This window comes from Paramisgurnus dabryanus, chromosome 15, assembly GCF_030506205.2.
Source record: "Paramisgurnus dabryanus chromosome 15, PD_genome_1.1, whole genome shotgun sequence".
NCBI classification, from domain to species: domain Eukaryota; kingdom Metazoa; phylum Chordata; class Actinopteri; order Cypriniformes; family Cobitidae; genus Paramisgurnus; species Paramisgurnus dabryanus.
The window spans coordinates 17,634,076-17,652,446 of NC_133351.1; the positions used below are offsets into that span (position 1 = coordinate 17,634,076).

Here is an 18,371-nt window from a genome sequence, read left to right on the forward strand (position 1 = left end):
AACAATAATCCGGGATCACCAGTGATCCCTGGCGCTCAAGGGGTTGAATTTTTGTAGGCGGTGATGAAGTTTTGTTTTGGTAAACACAGCAAACACTTGAAGCGAAAAATATCATTACCTTGTTCAGAAAATTGAAATAGACTGGCGAGGTTGGGCCACGGGTTGGCACATTCCAGGGATGGACCTGCTGCATCTTCATCCATTGTTTCGTCCATGGTTTCGTCTCTTATCTATCTCTGACCATGGTGACTTTGGCAAAAAGCTGAAGGCGATTGCTGATAGGCTGTCCCAATCAGTGGCGCCTGCACAAATCAAATCACGTTTGAGAGAGGGAAACACGAATTGAGGGTCTCTGAGATTTTTTTTTCTTTTTTAAGAAGAAGTAACGGGCACTTACGGTTATGGATAGAAATGTAGTGGAGTAAAGAGTACAATATTTGCCCCTCAAATGTACTTGAGTAAAGTCATGAGTGCTCCCCAAAAATGATACTCGAGTAAAGTACAGATCCCTCAAAATTGTACTTAAGTACCGCACTCAAGTAAATGTACTCCATTACTGTCTGGCTACGTATTTACAGTGAGACCAGGCTGGATCAAAACAATAACTTGTATAGCACACAAAAGCTTTTTCTATTTCCTACTTCAATAAAATAACTACATTTTTTTTATATTGAAGCATTATATTGAAGTACCGGGTCGTGGACAAGTTGCCACCGGTTCGCAAGAACATCCTGAAAATAATATAGCTACGTAATTATGGGGTCAGAATTGTTTCATTATTCTGAATAAATATACAATGATCCACAAATAAATATAGAGTTTCACAAATATTTTTTAAATCCACAAATGCACAATAAGCGAACCACAAATATATTTTAGACGTTTCATAAAAAGGAAGGAAATTCACAAATAAATAAAATGGGATTTGCAAATGAAAAAAATATTTATAAATATATTTTTTATTTTATTTATATGTGAATGGCTTCCTGCGCATTTGTGGATCGCTGTCTGTGCATTTGTGAATCGCTGCACACATTTGTTGATCGCTTTCTGTGCATTTGTGGATTTGAAACATTTCTAACGTCAAGACGTGCACAAGAATCCACAAATAGGTGGACTCCGCCCACCGTCTACTCCAGCCAATCAGACAACAAGCATACTGAGCTAACCAATCGTGGCAAGATCTCCCTCCAACCAATCACAGAGTCTTTTCTAGAATCATTGTGCAAAAGACCCAGACGGAGGAGGACTTTTATTATGACAGCGAGTATCGCTTACTCAGAGCAATGGCGGAAGAGCGCTAGTTTTGTATAAGGCCCTGTCCCAATTACGCACTTCTGCCTTTGTTCCCCTCAATGCGCGCTCACGCTAACGGGTGCAAGACCGTAGGGTGTCCCGATTCTCTAATGGTGCTCTCCAGGGGTGATCATAAGTGCACTTAATGCACCCCTTTCGCAAGTGCGCATCAGACCGCACTTTGCTATGGGCTATTACCCTGAATCCTTGTAGTGTCCTGACATTTCGAACAGCTAACCAATGAGGGAGCAAAACGGTTGCTATGGTCGGACGCCGGCAAAACTCAGAGGGAAAACATTTAAAATGTTTACTTCACAAATATTAGTTTAATGAGGAATTTCCTAATTTCAAAAATAATAGTTTAATGGCTTACTTCAGTTAATGTATCACAAAACACATAAGTATTAGTGATAATATTAGCTAACATTTTACTTTATAGTACATTTATTGTGAAATTACTAACAGCTGGAAAACGCTCTGAGCGGGAGTCAAACCAGCAATCGATCCGCCATGTGAGTCGAACGCTCCGAAAGCCCGGGCAAACTTCACCACCCTCTGGGTCCATCTCTGTCATGCGGACGTGTGGGAGATAGAACCGGGCACGTAGAGTGAAGCACCCGCAGGATGGACCGATTGGTAGATTAGGGAATGATATTTACTCACTGCACCACCTTCATACAGTAGCTGGTCTCTGTTGCAACAACAAATTACATCTTCTATAGTCTTAACACATCACTCATTTATGTAGTATATAATGCGTTTATGATTACAAGGTGGTAAAAAGATGAATGGACGGATAACCTCATAAGCAGGGTAGAATAATTAATTTCAAAGCGTGTCATTTTACTCTTAAGACAAACATTTAAGATATTCTTATGTAAATATTTGAGAATATTAAGAAGCGTTTGAGAATTGGACTTAGAAACATTCTTACGAACTTCTTATAATTAATCTAAACTACTTTCCTATTTTTTTGTCTTAAGAATGTTTTCGTGAATCCAGCCCCAGATCACGACAGAAGTGACGTAGATAGTGACGTGTGCCAAACTGTCCCAATTCTGCTCTTCACCGCTTCGGGCCCTTGCGCACTTACTCTGCTACAGGGCCGTGCACAGACATTTTGAGTGGCAGTGGCCCAAACCAAAAAGGGTGCACTGGGGGGGCACAATTTATATGGTTTTAACAATATGATGTGTTATAGATTAGTATAAAATAAGAGAAGTGATTAAAATGGAAAATATACTTAATAACAAGAATTAAAGTGTGACAAAACTTCTTAATATTCTATATGATTTATGTGCTGAAGCTTTGAATCCATGTTTGCAATTTTGAAGCTTTTGCATCCTCCCTTTCAACTCTGTAATTTTTTTTTTGTGAAAAGATATTTTTTTATTTTTTTATTTTTTGTCTACAAAGCGGAGCGGGCGGGAAACACGAAGTGGATTACCAGAAACAGTGGATCTTTAGACGAGCGGTAACAGAACACTTTGACTGGGGTTGGCGAGAGGGGCACCTCAGCCGATTGGGGCAGAAGGGCAGTTGCTCTAGCCACCGGGCCACCCCCCTGTGCACGGCCCTGCTCTGCTAAGTGCACTTTCAACAAGTGTCCACTTCGAGGAAGACCTTAGGGCTTAGTGTGAATATTGGGACAGGGCCTAAGTGTCTCGCTGGACGCATGAATCGTGTTGTTGTGGGGACAATAGCACCAGATTGTTACGCGGTGTGTTCATGTGCGTCATTAGAGTGAGTACAGTTAGATTTGTATATGTTTTTATGACAAAATGTCCGTTATTAAAAGCACTAACATGTTATCAGCTAAACTGTGAATCTAAGCTGTATATACATCACTTTCTATTGCTGTTCATCAATGTGTTTATCCTGTAATAATGTCAGTTATATTGTCAGATATATTGCGTTGTGTAAACACTGCTAATGGTGTAAAATGTGTCATTTGAGACACGTCTGTTTATGTTGTGATAATGTATGAGGGGAGAAGCTGTTAATGTTATGTATGTTTATGTGCATTAGTGTTACTTTGGGAATCCTGTTGTTATCTGTTGCAGGGAAACCACATCTCCACCTGCCACATCTCTGGCTAAGCTCTCAAATATAGCCAGGCACTCATGCATCTCCATTCACATGTCATGCAACCAAGCTCATAAATACAGCTATGGCCTATCTCTCTTAAAGGAGCATACCCTCATCCTGTGCACAGCTTCATTAAAGGACTACTACCAATATTCACCATTACCTTCATCAACGCCTGCTCTGCTCTCCACTATGTTGTGCCTCTCATTTAAAGTTCTGTGCTGTGTGTGCTACCTCATAAATACTGAATGCTGGCTCTCCCCTATCTAATGTATGTTCTCTTGTGTGCCTAGTAAACGGCTCAAGTTGATTCAACGCTCTCTATTGTTTTCTGACAGACACCCTGGTACACTGCTATATTCATTCATAACCAGCCCCCTACACTTCAGAGTAGCCTTCGCTATTCAGAGTAGCCTTCGCTACCATTATAGTTATGTAGTGACATTTGCTTACAGATAGTTTGTATCTATTGTGGCACATTTTATTATGACATGACAAAACAACTCTGTTTTACTTCGTTCTCAGACTACAGAACTAATCATTTAATTACACATTATGCATTATGGTATGTTTTAAATGAACAAGAAATTCCTGTGGTGTCTACATCTTAATGGTAAGAAGGTTTAATTTGTCAAAGCTGTTAGATAGTCTTACAGTGTTGTTTTTTATTTTCCCTTTATGCTTTGAACAAGCTTATGCTCTTACTGTCATTAACAGTAAAATTCATAGACGTAAGCTGGATTTTTTCACAAGTATGCAATCAAACAATTGGTATGTTATTTGTTTTTAATTTTGTGTGAGTTTTTTAGGAGGAGGTGCAAATGAGTGGGGGTGCATTCAGCTGATGGAGATGTTTGCCTAAAAGGGATATGACAGACTCTACATAAATCATTTCATGTGATTTTTATATTTTTTTACAAGTCCTTACTTGACCAGGTGCTACAGATGATCAAAAAATGCCCTCTGGAAGGTCCTGAGTGGAATTCTATGGAGTAAAGGATGAATTTGTGTTCATATTTCAGGTTCAAGAGGAACTTGATTTTTTTGTCATACTGTGTTAATGAACAAAGCCTGAATGTCAATGCCATGTTTCTCAATCAGCAATTGCAGTAGACAGGAGTGAATGAATGAAAAGTGTAATGAACTCATTTATTTATTTATGAATCAATAAACTGAATTAATAAATAAATAACCTAATCCTTTGTGTAAGCTTAGATGCAGACATTTGTTAGAGTGTGCTGAAATAAGTAGTACAGATTTATATAGAACACACTATCTTAAGTAAATTAACTATTAAATGTAAACAAAAACACACAAACACACACACTTCTACAAATCTGTAATTTCTAAATGGGGTGTAAATTAATTTTTATTTTAAGTCAAGCCAAGCCAGATTTATTTATCTAGTGCTTTTTACAAAGTTGCATTGCTTCAAAACAGCTTTACAAGAAAGAAGAAAAACAGGGCAAATACTAAATTAATAGTAAATATAATAGGTTATATAGTATTATTCCTAACGTCTTTAACATTGTAGCTGGATTATTTCAAGAAAAGCTATATGCTATATTAACAGAATTTACAAAACGATAAACTTAGTTAATGTCAGCCAGGAAACAAACCAACACGGCAACAGAAAGAACCAAAACGCCACGTCTGGAGTAAACTACTGCTAAAAACTGACTTTAATCAATTTCATTTGACAAATATTAACCTTGACGTACCTTACCACAAAGTGTATTAAGAGCATCCCTAGTAAAGAATTATTGACAACTGTCAACAGTGCCCGTTCCCAGGGATGGGCAGTATTTCAAATACATGTATTTAAAATACGTATTTGAAATACAAAATAGTATTTTGTATTTTGTATTTTAAAGCCTTTGAAAAAAATGAAATGTAATTTGTATTTAAATACATTTAAGATGAGTATTTTTGTATTTTTAAAATACTTTGAGCCAGTCAGGGTGCTGTTTTCATGCATCAACTAGTTCAACAGAGTTCAGGTAAGCAAATATATCTGTGCAGCTTTAAGTGGGCAATAATTAAAATGTTGGAGTGGGAAAAAAGCAAGGGCGATTGCGTTATTGGGTGTGATGTGATTTGTGTTGTTATAGGCTAACTGTCGCAAAAGGAAATTCAAATTCACACTTGCACGTTGGCAGGCAGTTTAATGCACGACTGAGAGAGTGTGAAACGCTGACAAATAGGCCTACACTTTTGACTTAAAGGAAAAACAAAATTTTTCAATATTTTACTATGTTCTTACCTCAACTTAGACAAATGAATACATAACTATCTATTTTCAAAGCATGGAGGAAGTGCACTTAGTTTGACGCATTTCGACCTCATACAATATAGTTCTCATTTTTCATCCACTTAAAAATCCACACGTTTTATTTTGTGCCACCATACTTACTCGTGTAACTACTCATGTAACAGTCTTTAAATAGGGAAAACATGGAAGTGTTTGGTGGCTTCTAAATTCTTCCCTGTTTGGATCCTAAGGAATAAATGGGACTAGGCTAAATGCTAACACATTCATGACATGCTGTGCAAAGATAAAGTGCACGTATTGAAAAAAAGATAGGTATGTATTCATTCAGTTGAGGTAAGAAAATAGTAAAATACTGAAAAACGGTGGTGTTTTACTATAAAGGCCCTTTCACACGTGATGCGGCAAGTGGTGGAATCAGCACACAGTTGCTGATTTCTTTTTAGCTTTGTGCAGTTGAAGCCTCTCTACGGCGTGAACCTGCTGAACCTGCAGGCTCCTCAGTAAACCTACAAGACTTTTATGCTTGATGTGCTCTCTGTTGTATAATTCTGTGAAATGACAGAGGGCGACTCGTGAATTGTTCTCAAAACCATCAAAAAGCAGCGATGAGAGGAAGTAGTTTGCCGAATAATTTGTCAAACACTCGTCTCGTGAGAAGTTTGTAAATACGTGGATTTCTTCACATATAAACTGATTAGGTTGTGGGTCATTTTGACGACACATGAAAAAGTTTTTATGATGTTTTTATAAAACATCACTTTAATTGAATGGGTGTTTATAAGGCTGACATGACACCTTCATTACCATGACATGACACGTTTCATAAATATGAAGGAGATTTTATTGACGTTTATGACTACTGTCATTAAGTGTCATTTGTTCAATTATGTCATTTTTATTGCAAAGATGACATTGTTTAAGATGTCTTTGTTATGACAACTTGACATTAACCAAGACAACATAACTGACCACTTTTTGCCAGTGATACAAATCGAATTTGTCATTAAAATGTCATTAAGTGTTAATACTCTGTAAAATAGTTTTATAACAGAATCATGAATATTTTTCTTGACCTCAACTACAGTGGTACAAATATAATTTGTCATTAAGTGTTAATACTCTGTAAAATAGTTTTATAACAGCATCATGAATATTTTTCTTGACCTCAACTACAGTGGTACAAATATAATTTGTCATTAAGTGTTAATACTCTGTTAAATAGTTTTATAACAGCATCATGAATATTCTTCAGTTCATAATGTTTATTTGACCGAGTATTAATAATATTTGACATAGTATTAACACTTAATGACATTTAAATCACAGTTTAATGTAATGTTAACCCACAAAGCTAGGTAGTTTCTTAAGTTTGATAATTATTGTTTATGATTTAAAATTTTATGATGTATAATTATAATTATAAGTTGTGTTGTATTGGTTTATGTCAAGTTGTCATAACAAAGATATCTCAAACAATAAGGTATGTTAAATAAAATGAAAGTTTCTAAGCAGTTGCACACATCTAAATGCTTTTTGGCATTCAGAAATAGACCCAGATAGATTTCAGCATAATAGGGATACTTGCACTGAATCACCAGTTTCACATGTATTTTGTGTATTTTCAAAATACAAAATACTGTGTTTGTATTTAAATACATTTTTCGACACAGTATTTTGTATTTGTATTTAAATACATTTTTCGACACAGTATTTTGTATTTGTATTTGAAATACATTTCCATGTATTTATGCCCATCTCTGCCCGTTTCTCAATCGGAAGGCTGCAGCCTCAGGAGGTCGCATATACAGGTCCCATAAATCATCAAGTCTGGTTAATTTAAGTTAACTGAGCATAACATTCGCAAACCATAGGCATATTACAACAATTAACGACTAACTAAGAATAATAGTCAACTTTATAATAGTTAATTTTCTTAGTCTTGATGATGTATGCAGCTTACAAAAGATTGCCTGATGAAATTCAACTTTGTTCCCGCCCTAACAGTAAAAATGTGTCCCTTGAAATCACGATCTGTTTCTTTTGTACGCTCTGCTCCTTGGTACAATGATGAGCTGCGTTCAATGAAGGCTATGTGTCGCAAAATGGAGCGGAGATGGCGTATATCTGGTTTAACTGTTCATCACCAGGCTTGGAAAGACAGCTTACTCGATTATAAGACTGAAATGATGTCAGCTAGATCTGTTTACTTCTCCCAGATAATTGTCAATAATCAGAGTAACCCTAAACAACTGTTTTGTTCAATTAATAAGTTGCTTAAAAATCACAGCCATTCCACTGTGCCTGCCTCTACTCATCTATGTAATATGTTTTTGGAGTTTTTTAGCACAAAAATTGATAATATATACGTAGGCATATTGTCAACACACATTCTTCTGCTACCTCCTCCTTAAATATGTCTGCATTCTCTGGTACCTCTTTATCTAATTTTGCTGTTTATGACTCCCAATCACTATGCAATGTGGTTTCAAAACTGAAAGCCTCGACTTCCAGAGTTGACCCAATACCATCTTGTCTTTTTAAATCATGTTTTGACTCCCTCTCTCCTGTTGTTTTGACAATCATCAGTGGCTCACTGTGTACTGGTGCTGTGCCAGCAGCACTTAAAATTGCTGCTGTCACCCCAGTACCTAAAACTAACAACATGAACTTTGATAATCCTAATAATTTTCGTCCCATTTCTAATCTGCCATTCCTAGCCAAAATTTTAGAACAAACAGTGGCTTCCCAATTGCTTTCTCATCTTTCCACTAACAATCTTTTTGAGCCACTTCAGTCTGGATTCCGTAAACTCCACAGTACGGAAACAGCGTTAGTTAAGGTTACTAATGACTTGTTGATGGCTTCTGATTCTGGCTGTTTATCTATTCTGATTCTTCTTGATCTTAGTGCCGCTTTTGACACTTTAGATCATTCTATTTTAATCACACGGTTAGAGACTATATTTGGCATTTGTGATTTGGCATTGAACTGGTTTAAGTCCTACCTTTCTGATCGAAAGCAGTTTGTTGTGATGGGTGACTGTAAGTCTGAGGTTCGTATGGTGCAATCGGGTGTTCCTCAAGGATCAGTCTTGGGCCCATTGCTTTTTAATATTTACATTTTTCCACTTGGCCAGCTTTTAAAGTCACTTGGTCTTAACTATCACTTTTATGCCGATGATACTCAGATTTATATACATTCAAAACCTGATACCACTATGACTGTGTCTTTTCTTTCTCAATGTCTTATTGATATTAAGAAATGGATGTCTGACAATTTTCTGTGTCTGAATAGTGACAAGACAGAAGTGATGCTTGTTGGTTCACCTCATCAGTTGCGCAAAGCAGAGTCCATAACATTATGTGTTGATGGCTCTGCTTTGCAATTCCAAACTAAATTAAAAAATTTGGGGGTGATTTTTGATGCCAATTTAACATTTGATGCTCATGTTCGTAATACTGTTAAAACATCATTTTTCCATCTTAGAAACATTGCCAAACTGCGTCCTATGCTGACTTTCCCTGTGGCTGAAAAGTTAATCAACACTTTTGTCTTTTCACGTATTGACTACTGTAATGCCTTGCTGGCTGGAGTTCCTAAAGCTACCCTAAACAAACTACAGTTGGTACAAAATTCTGCTGCTAGAATTCTGACTGGGACCAGTACAAGGGAGCACATTACACCTACCCTAGAGGAATTGCACTGGCTCCCTGTCAGTTTTCGTATTGATTTTAAAATCCTTTTGCTTACCTATAAGGCCCTAAATAATCTGGCTCCCCAATATCTGCGTGAGCTTTTAATCCCTTACACTCCTACACGTGCGCTACGCTCTTCTGAAGCTGGTCTTTTAACTGTCAAAACAACACGCCTAAAAACTATGGGTGATCGGGCTTTTACTTGTGTGGCTCCTAAATTGTGGAATTCTTTGCCCTCAGAGATTAGGAATGCAGAATCCCTGGGTATTTTTAAATCCCACCTTAAAACGTACTTTTTTAGAGTAGCTTTTCGGTGATAACTTTGTTTGTTGTTATTTGGCTTTTACCTTTGTATGTTAAGTTTTAATACCTGTCATGTTATGTGCTCCTTTTAATTTCTTCTCTTTTTATGTGAAGCGCTTTGAGATGCTGCTTTTAAAGGCGCTATATAAAATAAAGTTATTATTATTATTATTAAAACAAAATATGATTGGTTGGAGGGAAATCTTGCCATGATTGGTCAGCACAGTGTGCTTGTTGTCTGATTGGCTGGAGTAGACGGTGGGCGGAGTCCACCTATTTGTGGATTCTTGTGCACGTCTTGACGTTAGAAATGTTTCAAATCCACAAATGCACAGAAAGCGATCCACAAATGTGTGCAGCAATTTACAAATGCACAGAAAGCGATCCACAAATGCGCAGTAAGCCATTCACATATAAATAAAATAAAAAATATATTTATAAATATTTTTTTTCATTTGCAAATCCCATTTTATTTATTTGTGAATTTCCTTCCTTTTTATGAAACGTCTAAAATATATTTGTGGTTCGCTTATTGTGCATTTGTGGATTTAAAAAATATTTGTGAAACTCTCTATATTTATTTGTGGATCATTGTATATTTTTTCACAGGTGTAAAGTACTTGAGTAAATGTACTTCGTTACTGTACTTAAGTATTTTTTGGGCTAATTTGTACTTGTACTGAGTATCAAAAATATAGGCAACTTTTACTCTCTACTCAATTACATTTTTGATTGGGTATTTGTACTCTTTACTCCACTACATTTGAAATGACACTTAAAGGTATTGCGGAGGATTTTCTATTTCCGGGTGGATCATCAACACTATTGGTCCTACTAGTTGTCAATCAGGAGTGTTGTGCAATTGCATTTTTTTTAAACGTGGAGAAGGCGGTTCTTTTCTAAAATTCGACCTTTAACGTTACTCGCTACATTGTTTATTCGTCAAATAAAAACGAGACGAAAGTGTCAGAGGGTGATGATGGATAGAATCTGTGGTCGCGAGGTTACACGCACACACACAACTGAGTGACTTAATTTGGCGCTGCGCAGAACAATCATATGAAATCAAAGTACTGCGAGAGCGAATCAAATGCATATGGAAAAGTCTGGTCTCGCGGTACTTTGATGTCAAACGCTGAATGGCTTGCGTTGAGCCACCGTAGCGGGACATCTGCGTGCTGCGTATGTCATAAACTGTAGAGAAAAGTTTGCGTCTGGTCTGAGAGAAGAGATAAAGAGCAAACATATGGATGCATATCACATTTGCTTCAGTCAAGGGACCCTTTGTTAAACATGTGATGCTACAATCAAAACAAAAGGGATGCGCGATTGCAGGAGGGTCATCCCGCAACTCAAAGGCAAGCACAAATTTGTATATACTCTGATGCTACTTTATCAGCTAACCTACATAACTTGATATAACTTACTATATAAGCCAAAATAAACCAGCGAGGTCCTGTACTGATTGCCCGAGTAACTTAAGTACATTATAAGATTGATAATAAGTGTACAATTTCACTGTCTTCACATTTAATCAAGTATGCTGTAATGTATTTACTGTAAAGAGGGATGCATGACGGAAGAAATGTAGTGCACTTAATGTGAGATAGTGGTGTTACGTACTACATGTGTTTACAATTAATCTTTCAAATGAACAACTTCACGTTTTTAATATGCATTATCATATATCTGTTTTTAAATATTTTTAAATATTAAATTTTTTTAATATTAAAATTATATCTTTTTTAGGATAGGCCTATATAAGAATATTTGGTAACACTTTACAATAAGGTTCATTAGTTAACAGTAGTTAATGTATTAACCAACTTGAACAAACCATGAGCAATACATTTGTTACATTATTTATTCATCTTTGTTAATGTTAGTTAATAAAAATGTAAGCTTTAATTGTTTGTTCATGTTAGTTCAGAGTGAATTAACTAATGTTAACAAGATTTTGATAAAGTATTAGTAATTGTTGAAATTAACATTAACAAAGATGAATAAATGCTGTATAAGTGCAGTTCATTATTAGTTCATGTTAACTAATGTAGCTAACTAATAATGTTAACTAATGAACCTTATTGTAAAGTGTTACCATATATTTATATCACAAAGTTAGGCTATATATTTTTCAGCATGGCAAATTCAAGTACACAATGACACTAGACTAAAATTAAATGGGTTTAAATTACATTTAATGTAGATTTCTAGACTAAAATCTCATGGCATTTAGTGGAATAAAATTAGACTAAAACTAAATCAATTCAGATGACAAAAATATGACTAAAACTAAATAAAATTTTAGTCAAAAGACTATGACTATGTTTAATCTGTGTTTGTTCTGCCAGGTCAAAATTTTGAAGTGTTTGATTTCTTTTCTATATTAGGAAATAAAACCTCATAAATAAACTTTCTTAGTTTTCACTGCCCAGACCTACAATGTCTCTTTGTGTTGAGGACTAGTGCATCTTTGAGCCAACATTCAGTACGAGTAAAAATACTTGAGTACTTTTAAATTGGGTTACTTTAATACTTTTATTCAAGTCGTATTTAAATTGGTGACTTCTAACTTGTAGTGGAGTAATTTTTACAGTAAGGAATTTGTACTTTTACTCAAGTATGGCTTTCAGCTAACCTCTGTTTATTCAGAATAATGAAACAATTCTGACCCCATACGTAATAGCTTAATTGAGTATTTTGACCTTTAAGAGTTCAAATAACACCAATATTTTTCACTTTTGTACAGGGTCGTGGTCTCTCTTTTTCTCTATCTCTCTTTTTATCTCTACCACCGCATCAGCGATCACATTGCTGACATTAGAGTTTGACTTTATGAATAATTTGCAAAAGTACCTCGGAAATCATGTAAATACGTGAAAACTTTCAACTCTGTGATATGGCAAATGAAAAGTAATTGCAGGCTTCTGTAAAACAACTTCAAAATTATCCAGCGATCGTTGCACCATGATCAAATTAAACTCTTCCTGCAGTAATAATATTTAATCGGGTACTAATTTTAACGTAGGTTTGAAAGGAACCTAATAGTCCCATGTCAGTCGTCATTAAACACATGGTAAAAGATTACAATGCCTCCGTGCCCAGCCGCAATTCTTTTGGCATTTCTCCTCCTCATCTGCTCATTTACTGCCTTGGAATTTTTTTAAGCTGAAACCAGTCCGTGCAGTTTCTGTTGCAGGGGATAGAACTTGAGACTCGATCCCCGGCCTTAGGTTCGCTCTCTCTGAAGCTGTTTGTAGTCGATGTACACACTTGTGAAAATAAGACACTTGCCTTTGGTGTGAGAGACCCGGGTTCGAATACACTGTGACACACAATGTGTCCCTGAGCAAGACACTTAACCTCTAGTTGCTCCAGAGGCGTGCTACCTCTGACATATATAGCAATTGTAAGTCGCTTTGGATAAAAGCGTCAACTAAATGTAAATGTGTGCTATTTTTACGCATTTCATGAAAATGGGCTTATATATGGGCTTATTTATATATTGTAATACAATTAACTTTGTAAAGATTAATATGAAATAGCCAGCTCGTAAAATATGTATGAAATATCTACAAAATGCAAGTTTAAAGAACCCATGTGGATTTTATTAACAAACAAATAACCATAAACAAAGATTTTGCTAAACTTGTCTTTGCCATAAAACTCAGCCAAAAGAAAGGCATGAAAAATGTTATACCAAAGACTTAAGCCTTAAGAGAACTCTTGAGGGTGACTGCCATGACGTAAAAGGGCTCTGTAGCGGCGGCCATGATGTGACAGCACTCTTGGGTAGTGGCTGTGACATGATGTCTTGTTACTCAGAGCTCAATTTACACCACAGCTTGTCCCAGAATGCCTCATAATTCTCAGGGTCCATTGGCCAGTCCAGATAGGTTCTAGTTTTAACCAGACGGGCCAACCTGTCAGGGGCGTCAGTTTGTGTTGAAAAGTGGTGGGGACAAAATAACAGATGAAAAAACATTACAGAAGGACGGGAATAATATTGAATAATGGTGCATCAAAAATGGGCATAGTGTAGGCTGGTCAACAACACAAAAATACTCAGCATAAACCCAACAAAGTCGACTGCACATGTAACAGTCCCTACAACACCAGCTCAACCGAACAGTGCCAAAGCACCATACTGTAGAAAACAGCAGCACGTTAAGTCAATGATTAATGAAATTCATTATATATGTAAAAGAAAACACACCATAAGCATACAATGCAACATATGTGACCCTGTACAACAAAACCAGTCGTACACTGCAAAAAATGATTTTCAAGAAAAAATGTTCTTAGTATTTTTGTCTTGTTTTCAGTAAAAATATAAAAAAATTCTTAAATTAAGATGCTTTTTCTTGATGAGCAAAATGACCTAAGAAAATAAGTCTAGTTTTTAGGGCAAAAATCTTAAATTTAAGTGATTTTGTGCATAAAACAAGCAAAAAAATCTGCTAATGGGGTAAGCAAGAAATCTTAAAATTTTTTCTTGAACATCAAATTCAAAATAAAATTGCTTACCCCATTGGCAGATTTTTTTGCTTGTTTTATGAACGAAGTCACTTAAATTTGATATTTTTGATCTAAAAACTAGATCAAGAAAAATCATATTAATTTAATAATTTTTAGATATTTTTAATGTAAACAGGACAAAAATACTAAGAATTTCTTTCTTGAAAATCTGACTTTCTTACTTAGTAGTTTTGTCTTGTTTTCAGTAGAAATATCAAAAAATTCTTAAATCAAGATGTATTTTCTTGAATAGCAAAATGATATAAGAAAATAAGTCTAGTTTTGAGACAAAAACTATACAATTTAAGTGAATTTGTGCTCAAAAACAAGAAAAAATATCTGCCAAAGGGGTGAGAAATTTTTGCTTAAATTAAGTGTTTAAGAAAAAAGAAATCTATTTTTAGATTTTTTTTGCTCACCCCATTGGCAGATATTTTTGCTTGTTTTAATTACAAAATCACTTAAATTGTATATTGTCTAAAACTAGGCTTATTTTCTTAGGTCATTTTGCTCATCAAGAAAAATCATCTTGATTTAAGAATTTTTAGAGATTTCTTCTGAAAACAAGAAAAGAATACTAAGTAAGAAAGTTATTTTTGCAATGTAAGTCGCACAGGTATTGTTTGATTTTTCATAACATTTAAACCAAATGCTTTCAAAAAGTGGTGGGGACAAAATCAGCCATTTCAAAAAGTGGTGGGGACATGTCCCCAGCGTCCCCAGTGTAAATGACACCTATGCAACCTGTGATGGTAGGATAGCAAGCGAGATGGGATTTTTTCTAAGAAGACCAAGATAAGAATGTCCCTCTGTTCTACCTGGAGCCGGTAGGTTCCCAAACGCATCTCCAAAGAACACCAGGTGCTGCGGAGGTAGTTACGACTGACAAGACAAAGAGTTCGGCGGCTTGAATAAATGCTGTCTGTGATGTTTTCCACAATGTCTTGCCCCAACTGAAAGTCACGACTGTGCAAACAGAGACGCAAGAATGGAGGGCCACGCTGCTCTAAGTTGGGAAGAAGTTTTTCCAAGACCCAGCGCTCATCCTTACTGCTGAAGGAGACAAAAACATCGTAGCGGTAATGGCGTTTGGCATCCATATGCAAAGCCTCTTTGAACCAACCGCTGGCAATGTGATAGAACGGCATTATGTATTGTCCTGCAAACTGATATGAAAACACTACAAAAATAAACAAATATAAAAAAGCAGAAGTTGAGATGAAGAGCACAAATTCAATATCAAATGAACAGTTCTCCTGGGTGTAATAAACAAAGTTCAGATGATCAACTCCATTATGAGTTAAACACTGCAGTTCCTCCATAGTGGGCATCTCCATATGAACCTGGACCTGCCTGTTGCTCTTCACCCATGAGACCAGCCAGGCGTCATCACAACTGCATTGAACTTGCAACCCCATGAGATAGAGCAACTTTAAACTAGTGAGATGTTCAACAAAGTTTTGAAGAATTGTCACATCATTTTGTGGCATAAACATTAAACCGTTCAGTGCCTTTAGGTCCTTTGTCAGACTTCCATCCAAAAAGAAAATTCTGCAGTTTATCAAGGTCAGGGTTTGTAATTTTGTCAAATTGTGAAACATTATTGGCACATTTGGCTGTTTTGACAAATCAATGTTTTCCAGCTTTAAGGTTTTTAAATGAACAAGCTGATTTATTACTGATAAGTCACCGATGTTGTCTGAAAACCATGATATGAACTCCAGATTAACAACTGATTTAACATATTTCCCAATAAACTCCTTTCCACAGATGATATATTCTGCATTTATTTGAAGTGTGACTACAGATGTCAGGAGTGGACTGTCACAATCCTCAACTGTCACATATTGACCTTTGATTTGGAGATCAAGACTCTGATTCAGTGTAGCATTTCCAATAATCAACTGCATTGGTCTCAAGCCTGAACTAATAAACACATTACTCAGATTAAACGGGATGTGTCCAAATATATCAGAGAAATTCAGCGTCACCTGTAAAATATTTGGTGAAACTTTTAGATTTCCCAGAAGAAGTGTGTGAAGGTTAATAAGATGTCCAAATGAATTTGGTTGAATTTGAATTATTGAGTTTTCTTGAAGATCTAGGACCATCAGATCATATAGACCACTGAATGTGTCTTGATAAATGTAAGATAACTTGTTGCCCAATAGGTTTAAATCTTTCAGTTTGTCTAATCCAATAAAAGCAAATTCTTCTATTCTATAAATTCTTGAAAATTGTAATTGCAAATGTTCAAGATTTATGAAACACATAAACTGCTGAGAAATAATCTTTCCTATGTCATTGAATTTTAGAATCATCCTAGACAGCTGTTTGACTAACTGTGGATTGGACAAACAAAGAGATTTAAAATCATTTGATCTGAGCTCATGTCTACTTACATCAATTCTTAAGAGGTTGCTAAAAATCTGAAAGATCAAATCTACATCTAAAGGCTTTACATTCTTAAAAAATAGATGGAGAGTAATGTCTACAATCCCCTTACAGTTTTTAGAGATATTTGTTTGCATAGCTGGCAAGTTAATATTCTCGTAATAAGCAGTTAAAGATTTAATAGAATATATCTTTGCTGCGTAACACAACTCATCAATGTTAAGTACATCCACAGTAAAACTCAACCTATCGGTTTTATTTACTCCAATCATAGAAAGATCTTTTAGGAAATCTAATGTAAAACCAAATTCTAGTTCAGACAAATTTCCTAAAACCTCCAAAGCCCCTTTATCTATGTGCTCTACTGATCCCAAAATCAAATGTACCTCTTCAATATTGTATACAGAAGATATGTTACTGTTAGAGGAGTTGTAAATGGAGCAGTTTGGAAACTGAAGACTCTTTAACCCCTGATCACTGATTTTAAACACCTTTAGAGAGTTTAAATTTTCCAGTCGACACAAAATCTCAGATACATCTTTTAAACACACATTGTTTATGTCTAATATCTCTAACTGAGGAATTGTATCAAAAACATTTGGTGCCATTAATGGCAATCTATATTGTGAAAGATGCAAATTTTTAAGTAAAGGAAGGCCAATGAAGTCCACAACTGCATCACAACAGCTTTTTTCCAATGCAAAAGACAAATGCAGTGTCATTAAATTGAATAATCCAGTAAAAGCTTTTGGAGTGATCTCGGTAAAACATCCAGCAATTTTAAGGTATTCCAGAGAAGAGAAGCGTGAAAATGAACCTGGAGCCAAGACACCAATATACTTTGTATTATAATCCATGAAAATGTAGAGGTTCAGTAAATTTGATGGAAGTCCGTGGAGGTCCTCTTTAATATCAGTGACAAGACTGCAGAAGGCAGTGTTTGTTCTGCCTCTACATGAGTTAACAGGAAGTCCTTCCACAATATTGCACACAAGACATTTCCCATCAAGCCAAGGACATACACATGAAGTCTTTAGAAACAATAGGAAGAATGTGAGCAGAAGCATCTTCTATTCTTGAGTGATTTTATCCAGCTGTATCTTCTGTTATCTCAGTGTTGCTCCGGAGGTGACAGTAAGAATATTTATATCTACATGAAGTTAACTTCCTATTATTTTCTGACAAGACACCATAGATGTGTTTTTCAGTTGCCTTATTTGTCTTACATAATGTGAAATGCTCTTGCCTGCTTAATGAATATATGTAAAGGTTGTGGTGGGGTGCACTTACTGATGTTGCTGTAATTTCTTTTAATTTTACACTTCTGTTCATGATATTGCAAAATCTTTAGTTAATGTCACACACCTGGGGCCTCATTTATAAAATGCTGCGTAGAAACCATCCTACATTTGATCTTACGATCATTTATCAAAAATGCGTATGTGTGATCCATAAACCGAACTTACGCACAAAAAATGCGTGTACCCCTTTCTTTCAGATGTGAAATTTATAAATCGCAAATAATCTTGAGCTTCTGTGAAGCTGAGCAGTTTCAGACCTCCGCCTTTAAATTATGTCTAATTAATGTCATATAGCCTACATATAAAAGAGCGCTTGTTTAATCCCAATTTTGAGCAGCAAGAAACCTGCAGCAATTGGACAAGCAAAAGTGCGTATGTCTGCTTAAACCCTGACGTGGTGCTAAGCACTTTTCTGTGTCCTTCTGAGGAGATTTGGATTACAGATGGTTAACAATCCCATTTGGTGCCCCTTCAGGTCACAATAAACTAATCTGTGATTATAAG

At 35.8% G+C, this 18,371-nt stretch overlaps 1 protein-coding gene and 1 long non-coding RNA gene across 2 annotated transcripts; one reads left to right on the forward strand and one right to left on the reverse strand.

Moving 5' to 3' along the window:
• The first annotated feature begins 2,952 nt into the window (after positions 1-2,952).
• LOC135782767 (uncharacterized) lies at positions 2,953-4,498 on the forward strand. The gene is made up of 3 exons (XR_010545476.2): positions 2,953-3,039; positions 3,678-3,730; positions 4,194-4,498. It is a non-coding gene; the product is annotated as an uncharacterized lncRNA (long non-coding RNA).
• Positions 4,499-13,424: 8,926 nt separating this feature from the next.
• LOC135733041 (uncharacterized) lies at positions 13,425-17,646 on the reverse strand. Its single transcript, XM_065251357.2, has 2 exons — positions 14,917-17,646; positions 13,425-13,577 (listed from the first exon to the last, which is right to left on the reverse strand). Exons 1-2 carry the CDS (start codon positions 17,631-17,633, stop codon positions 13,472-13,474), a joined length of 2,823 nt encoding a protein of 940 aa, XP_065107429.1. The 5' UTR covers positions 17,634-17,646; the 3' UTR covers positions 13,425-13,471.
• Positions 17,647-18,371: the final 725 nt, after the last annotated feature.

Coding starts and splice junctions, on each gene's coding strand:
- LOC135733041 (XM_065251357.2), bottom strand. CDS start 17,633: ATGCTTCTGCTCACATTCTTCCTATTGTTTCTAAAGACTTCATGTGTA. Junction 13,578..14,916: donor TTGCTATCCTACCATCACAG/GTTGCATAGGTG, acceptor CGCCCCTGACAG/GTTGGCCCGTCTGGTTAAAA.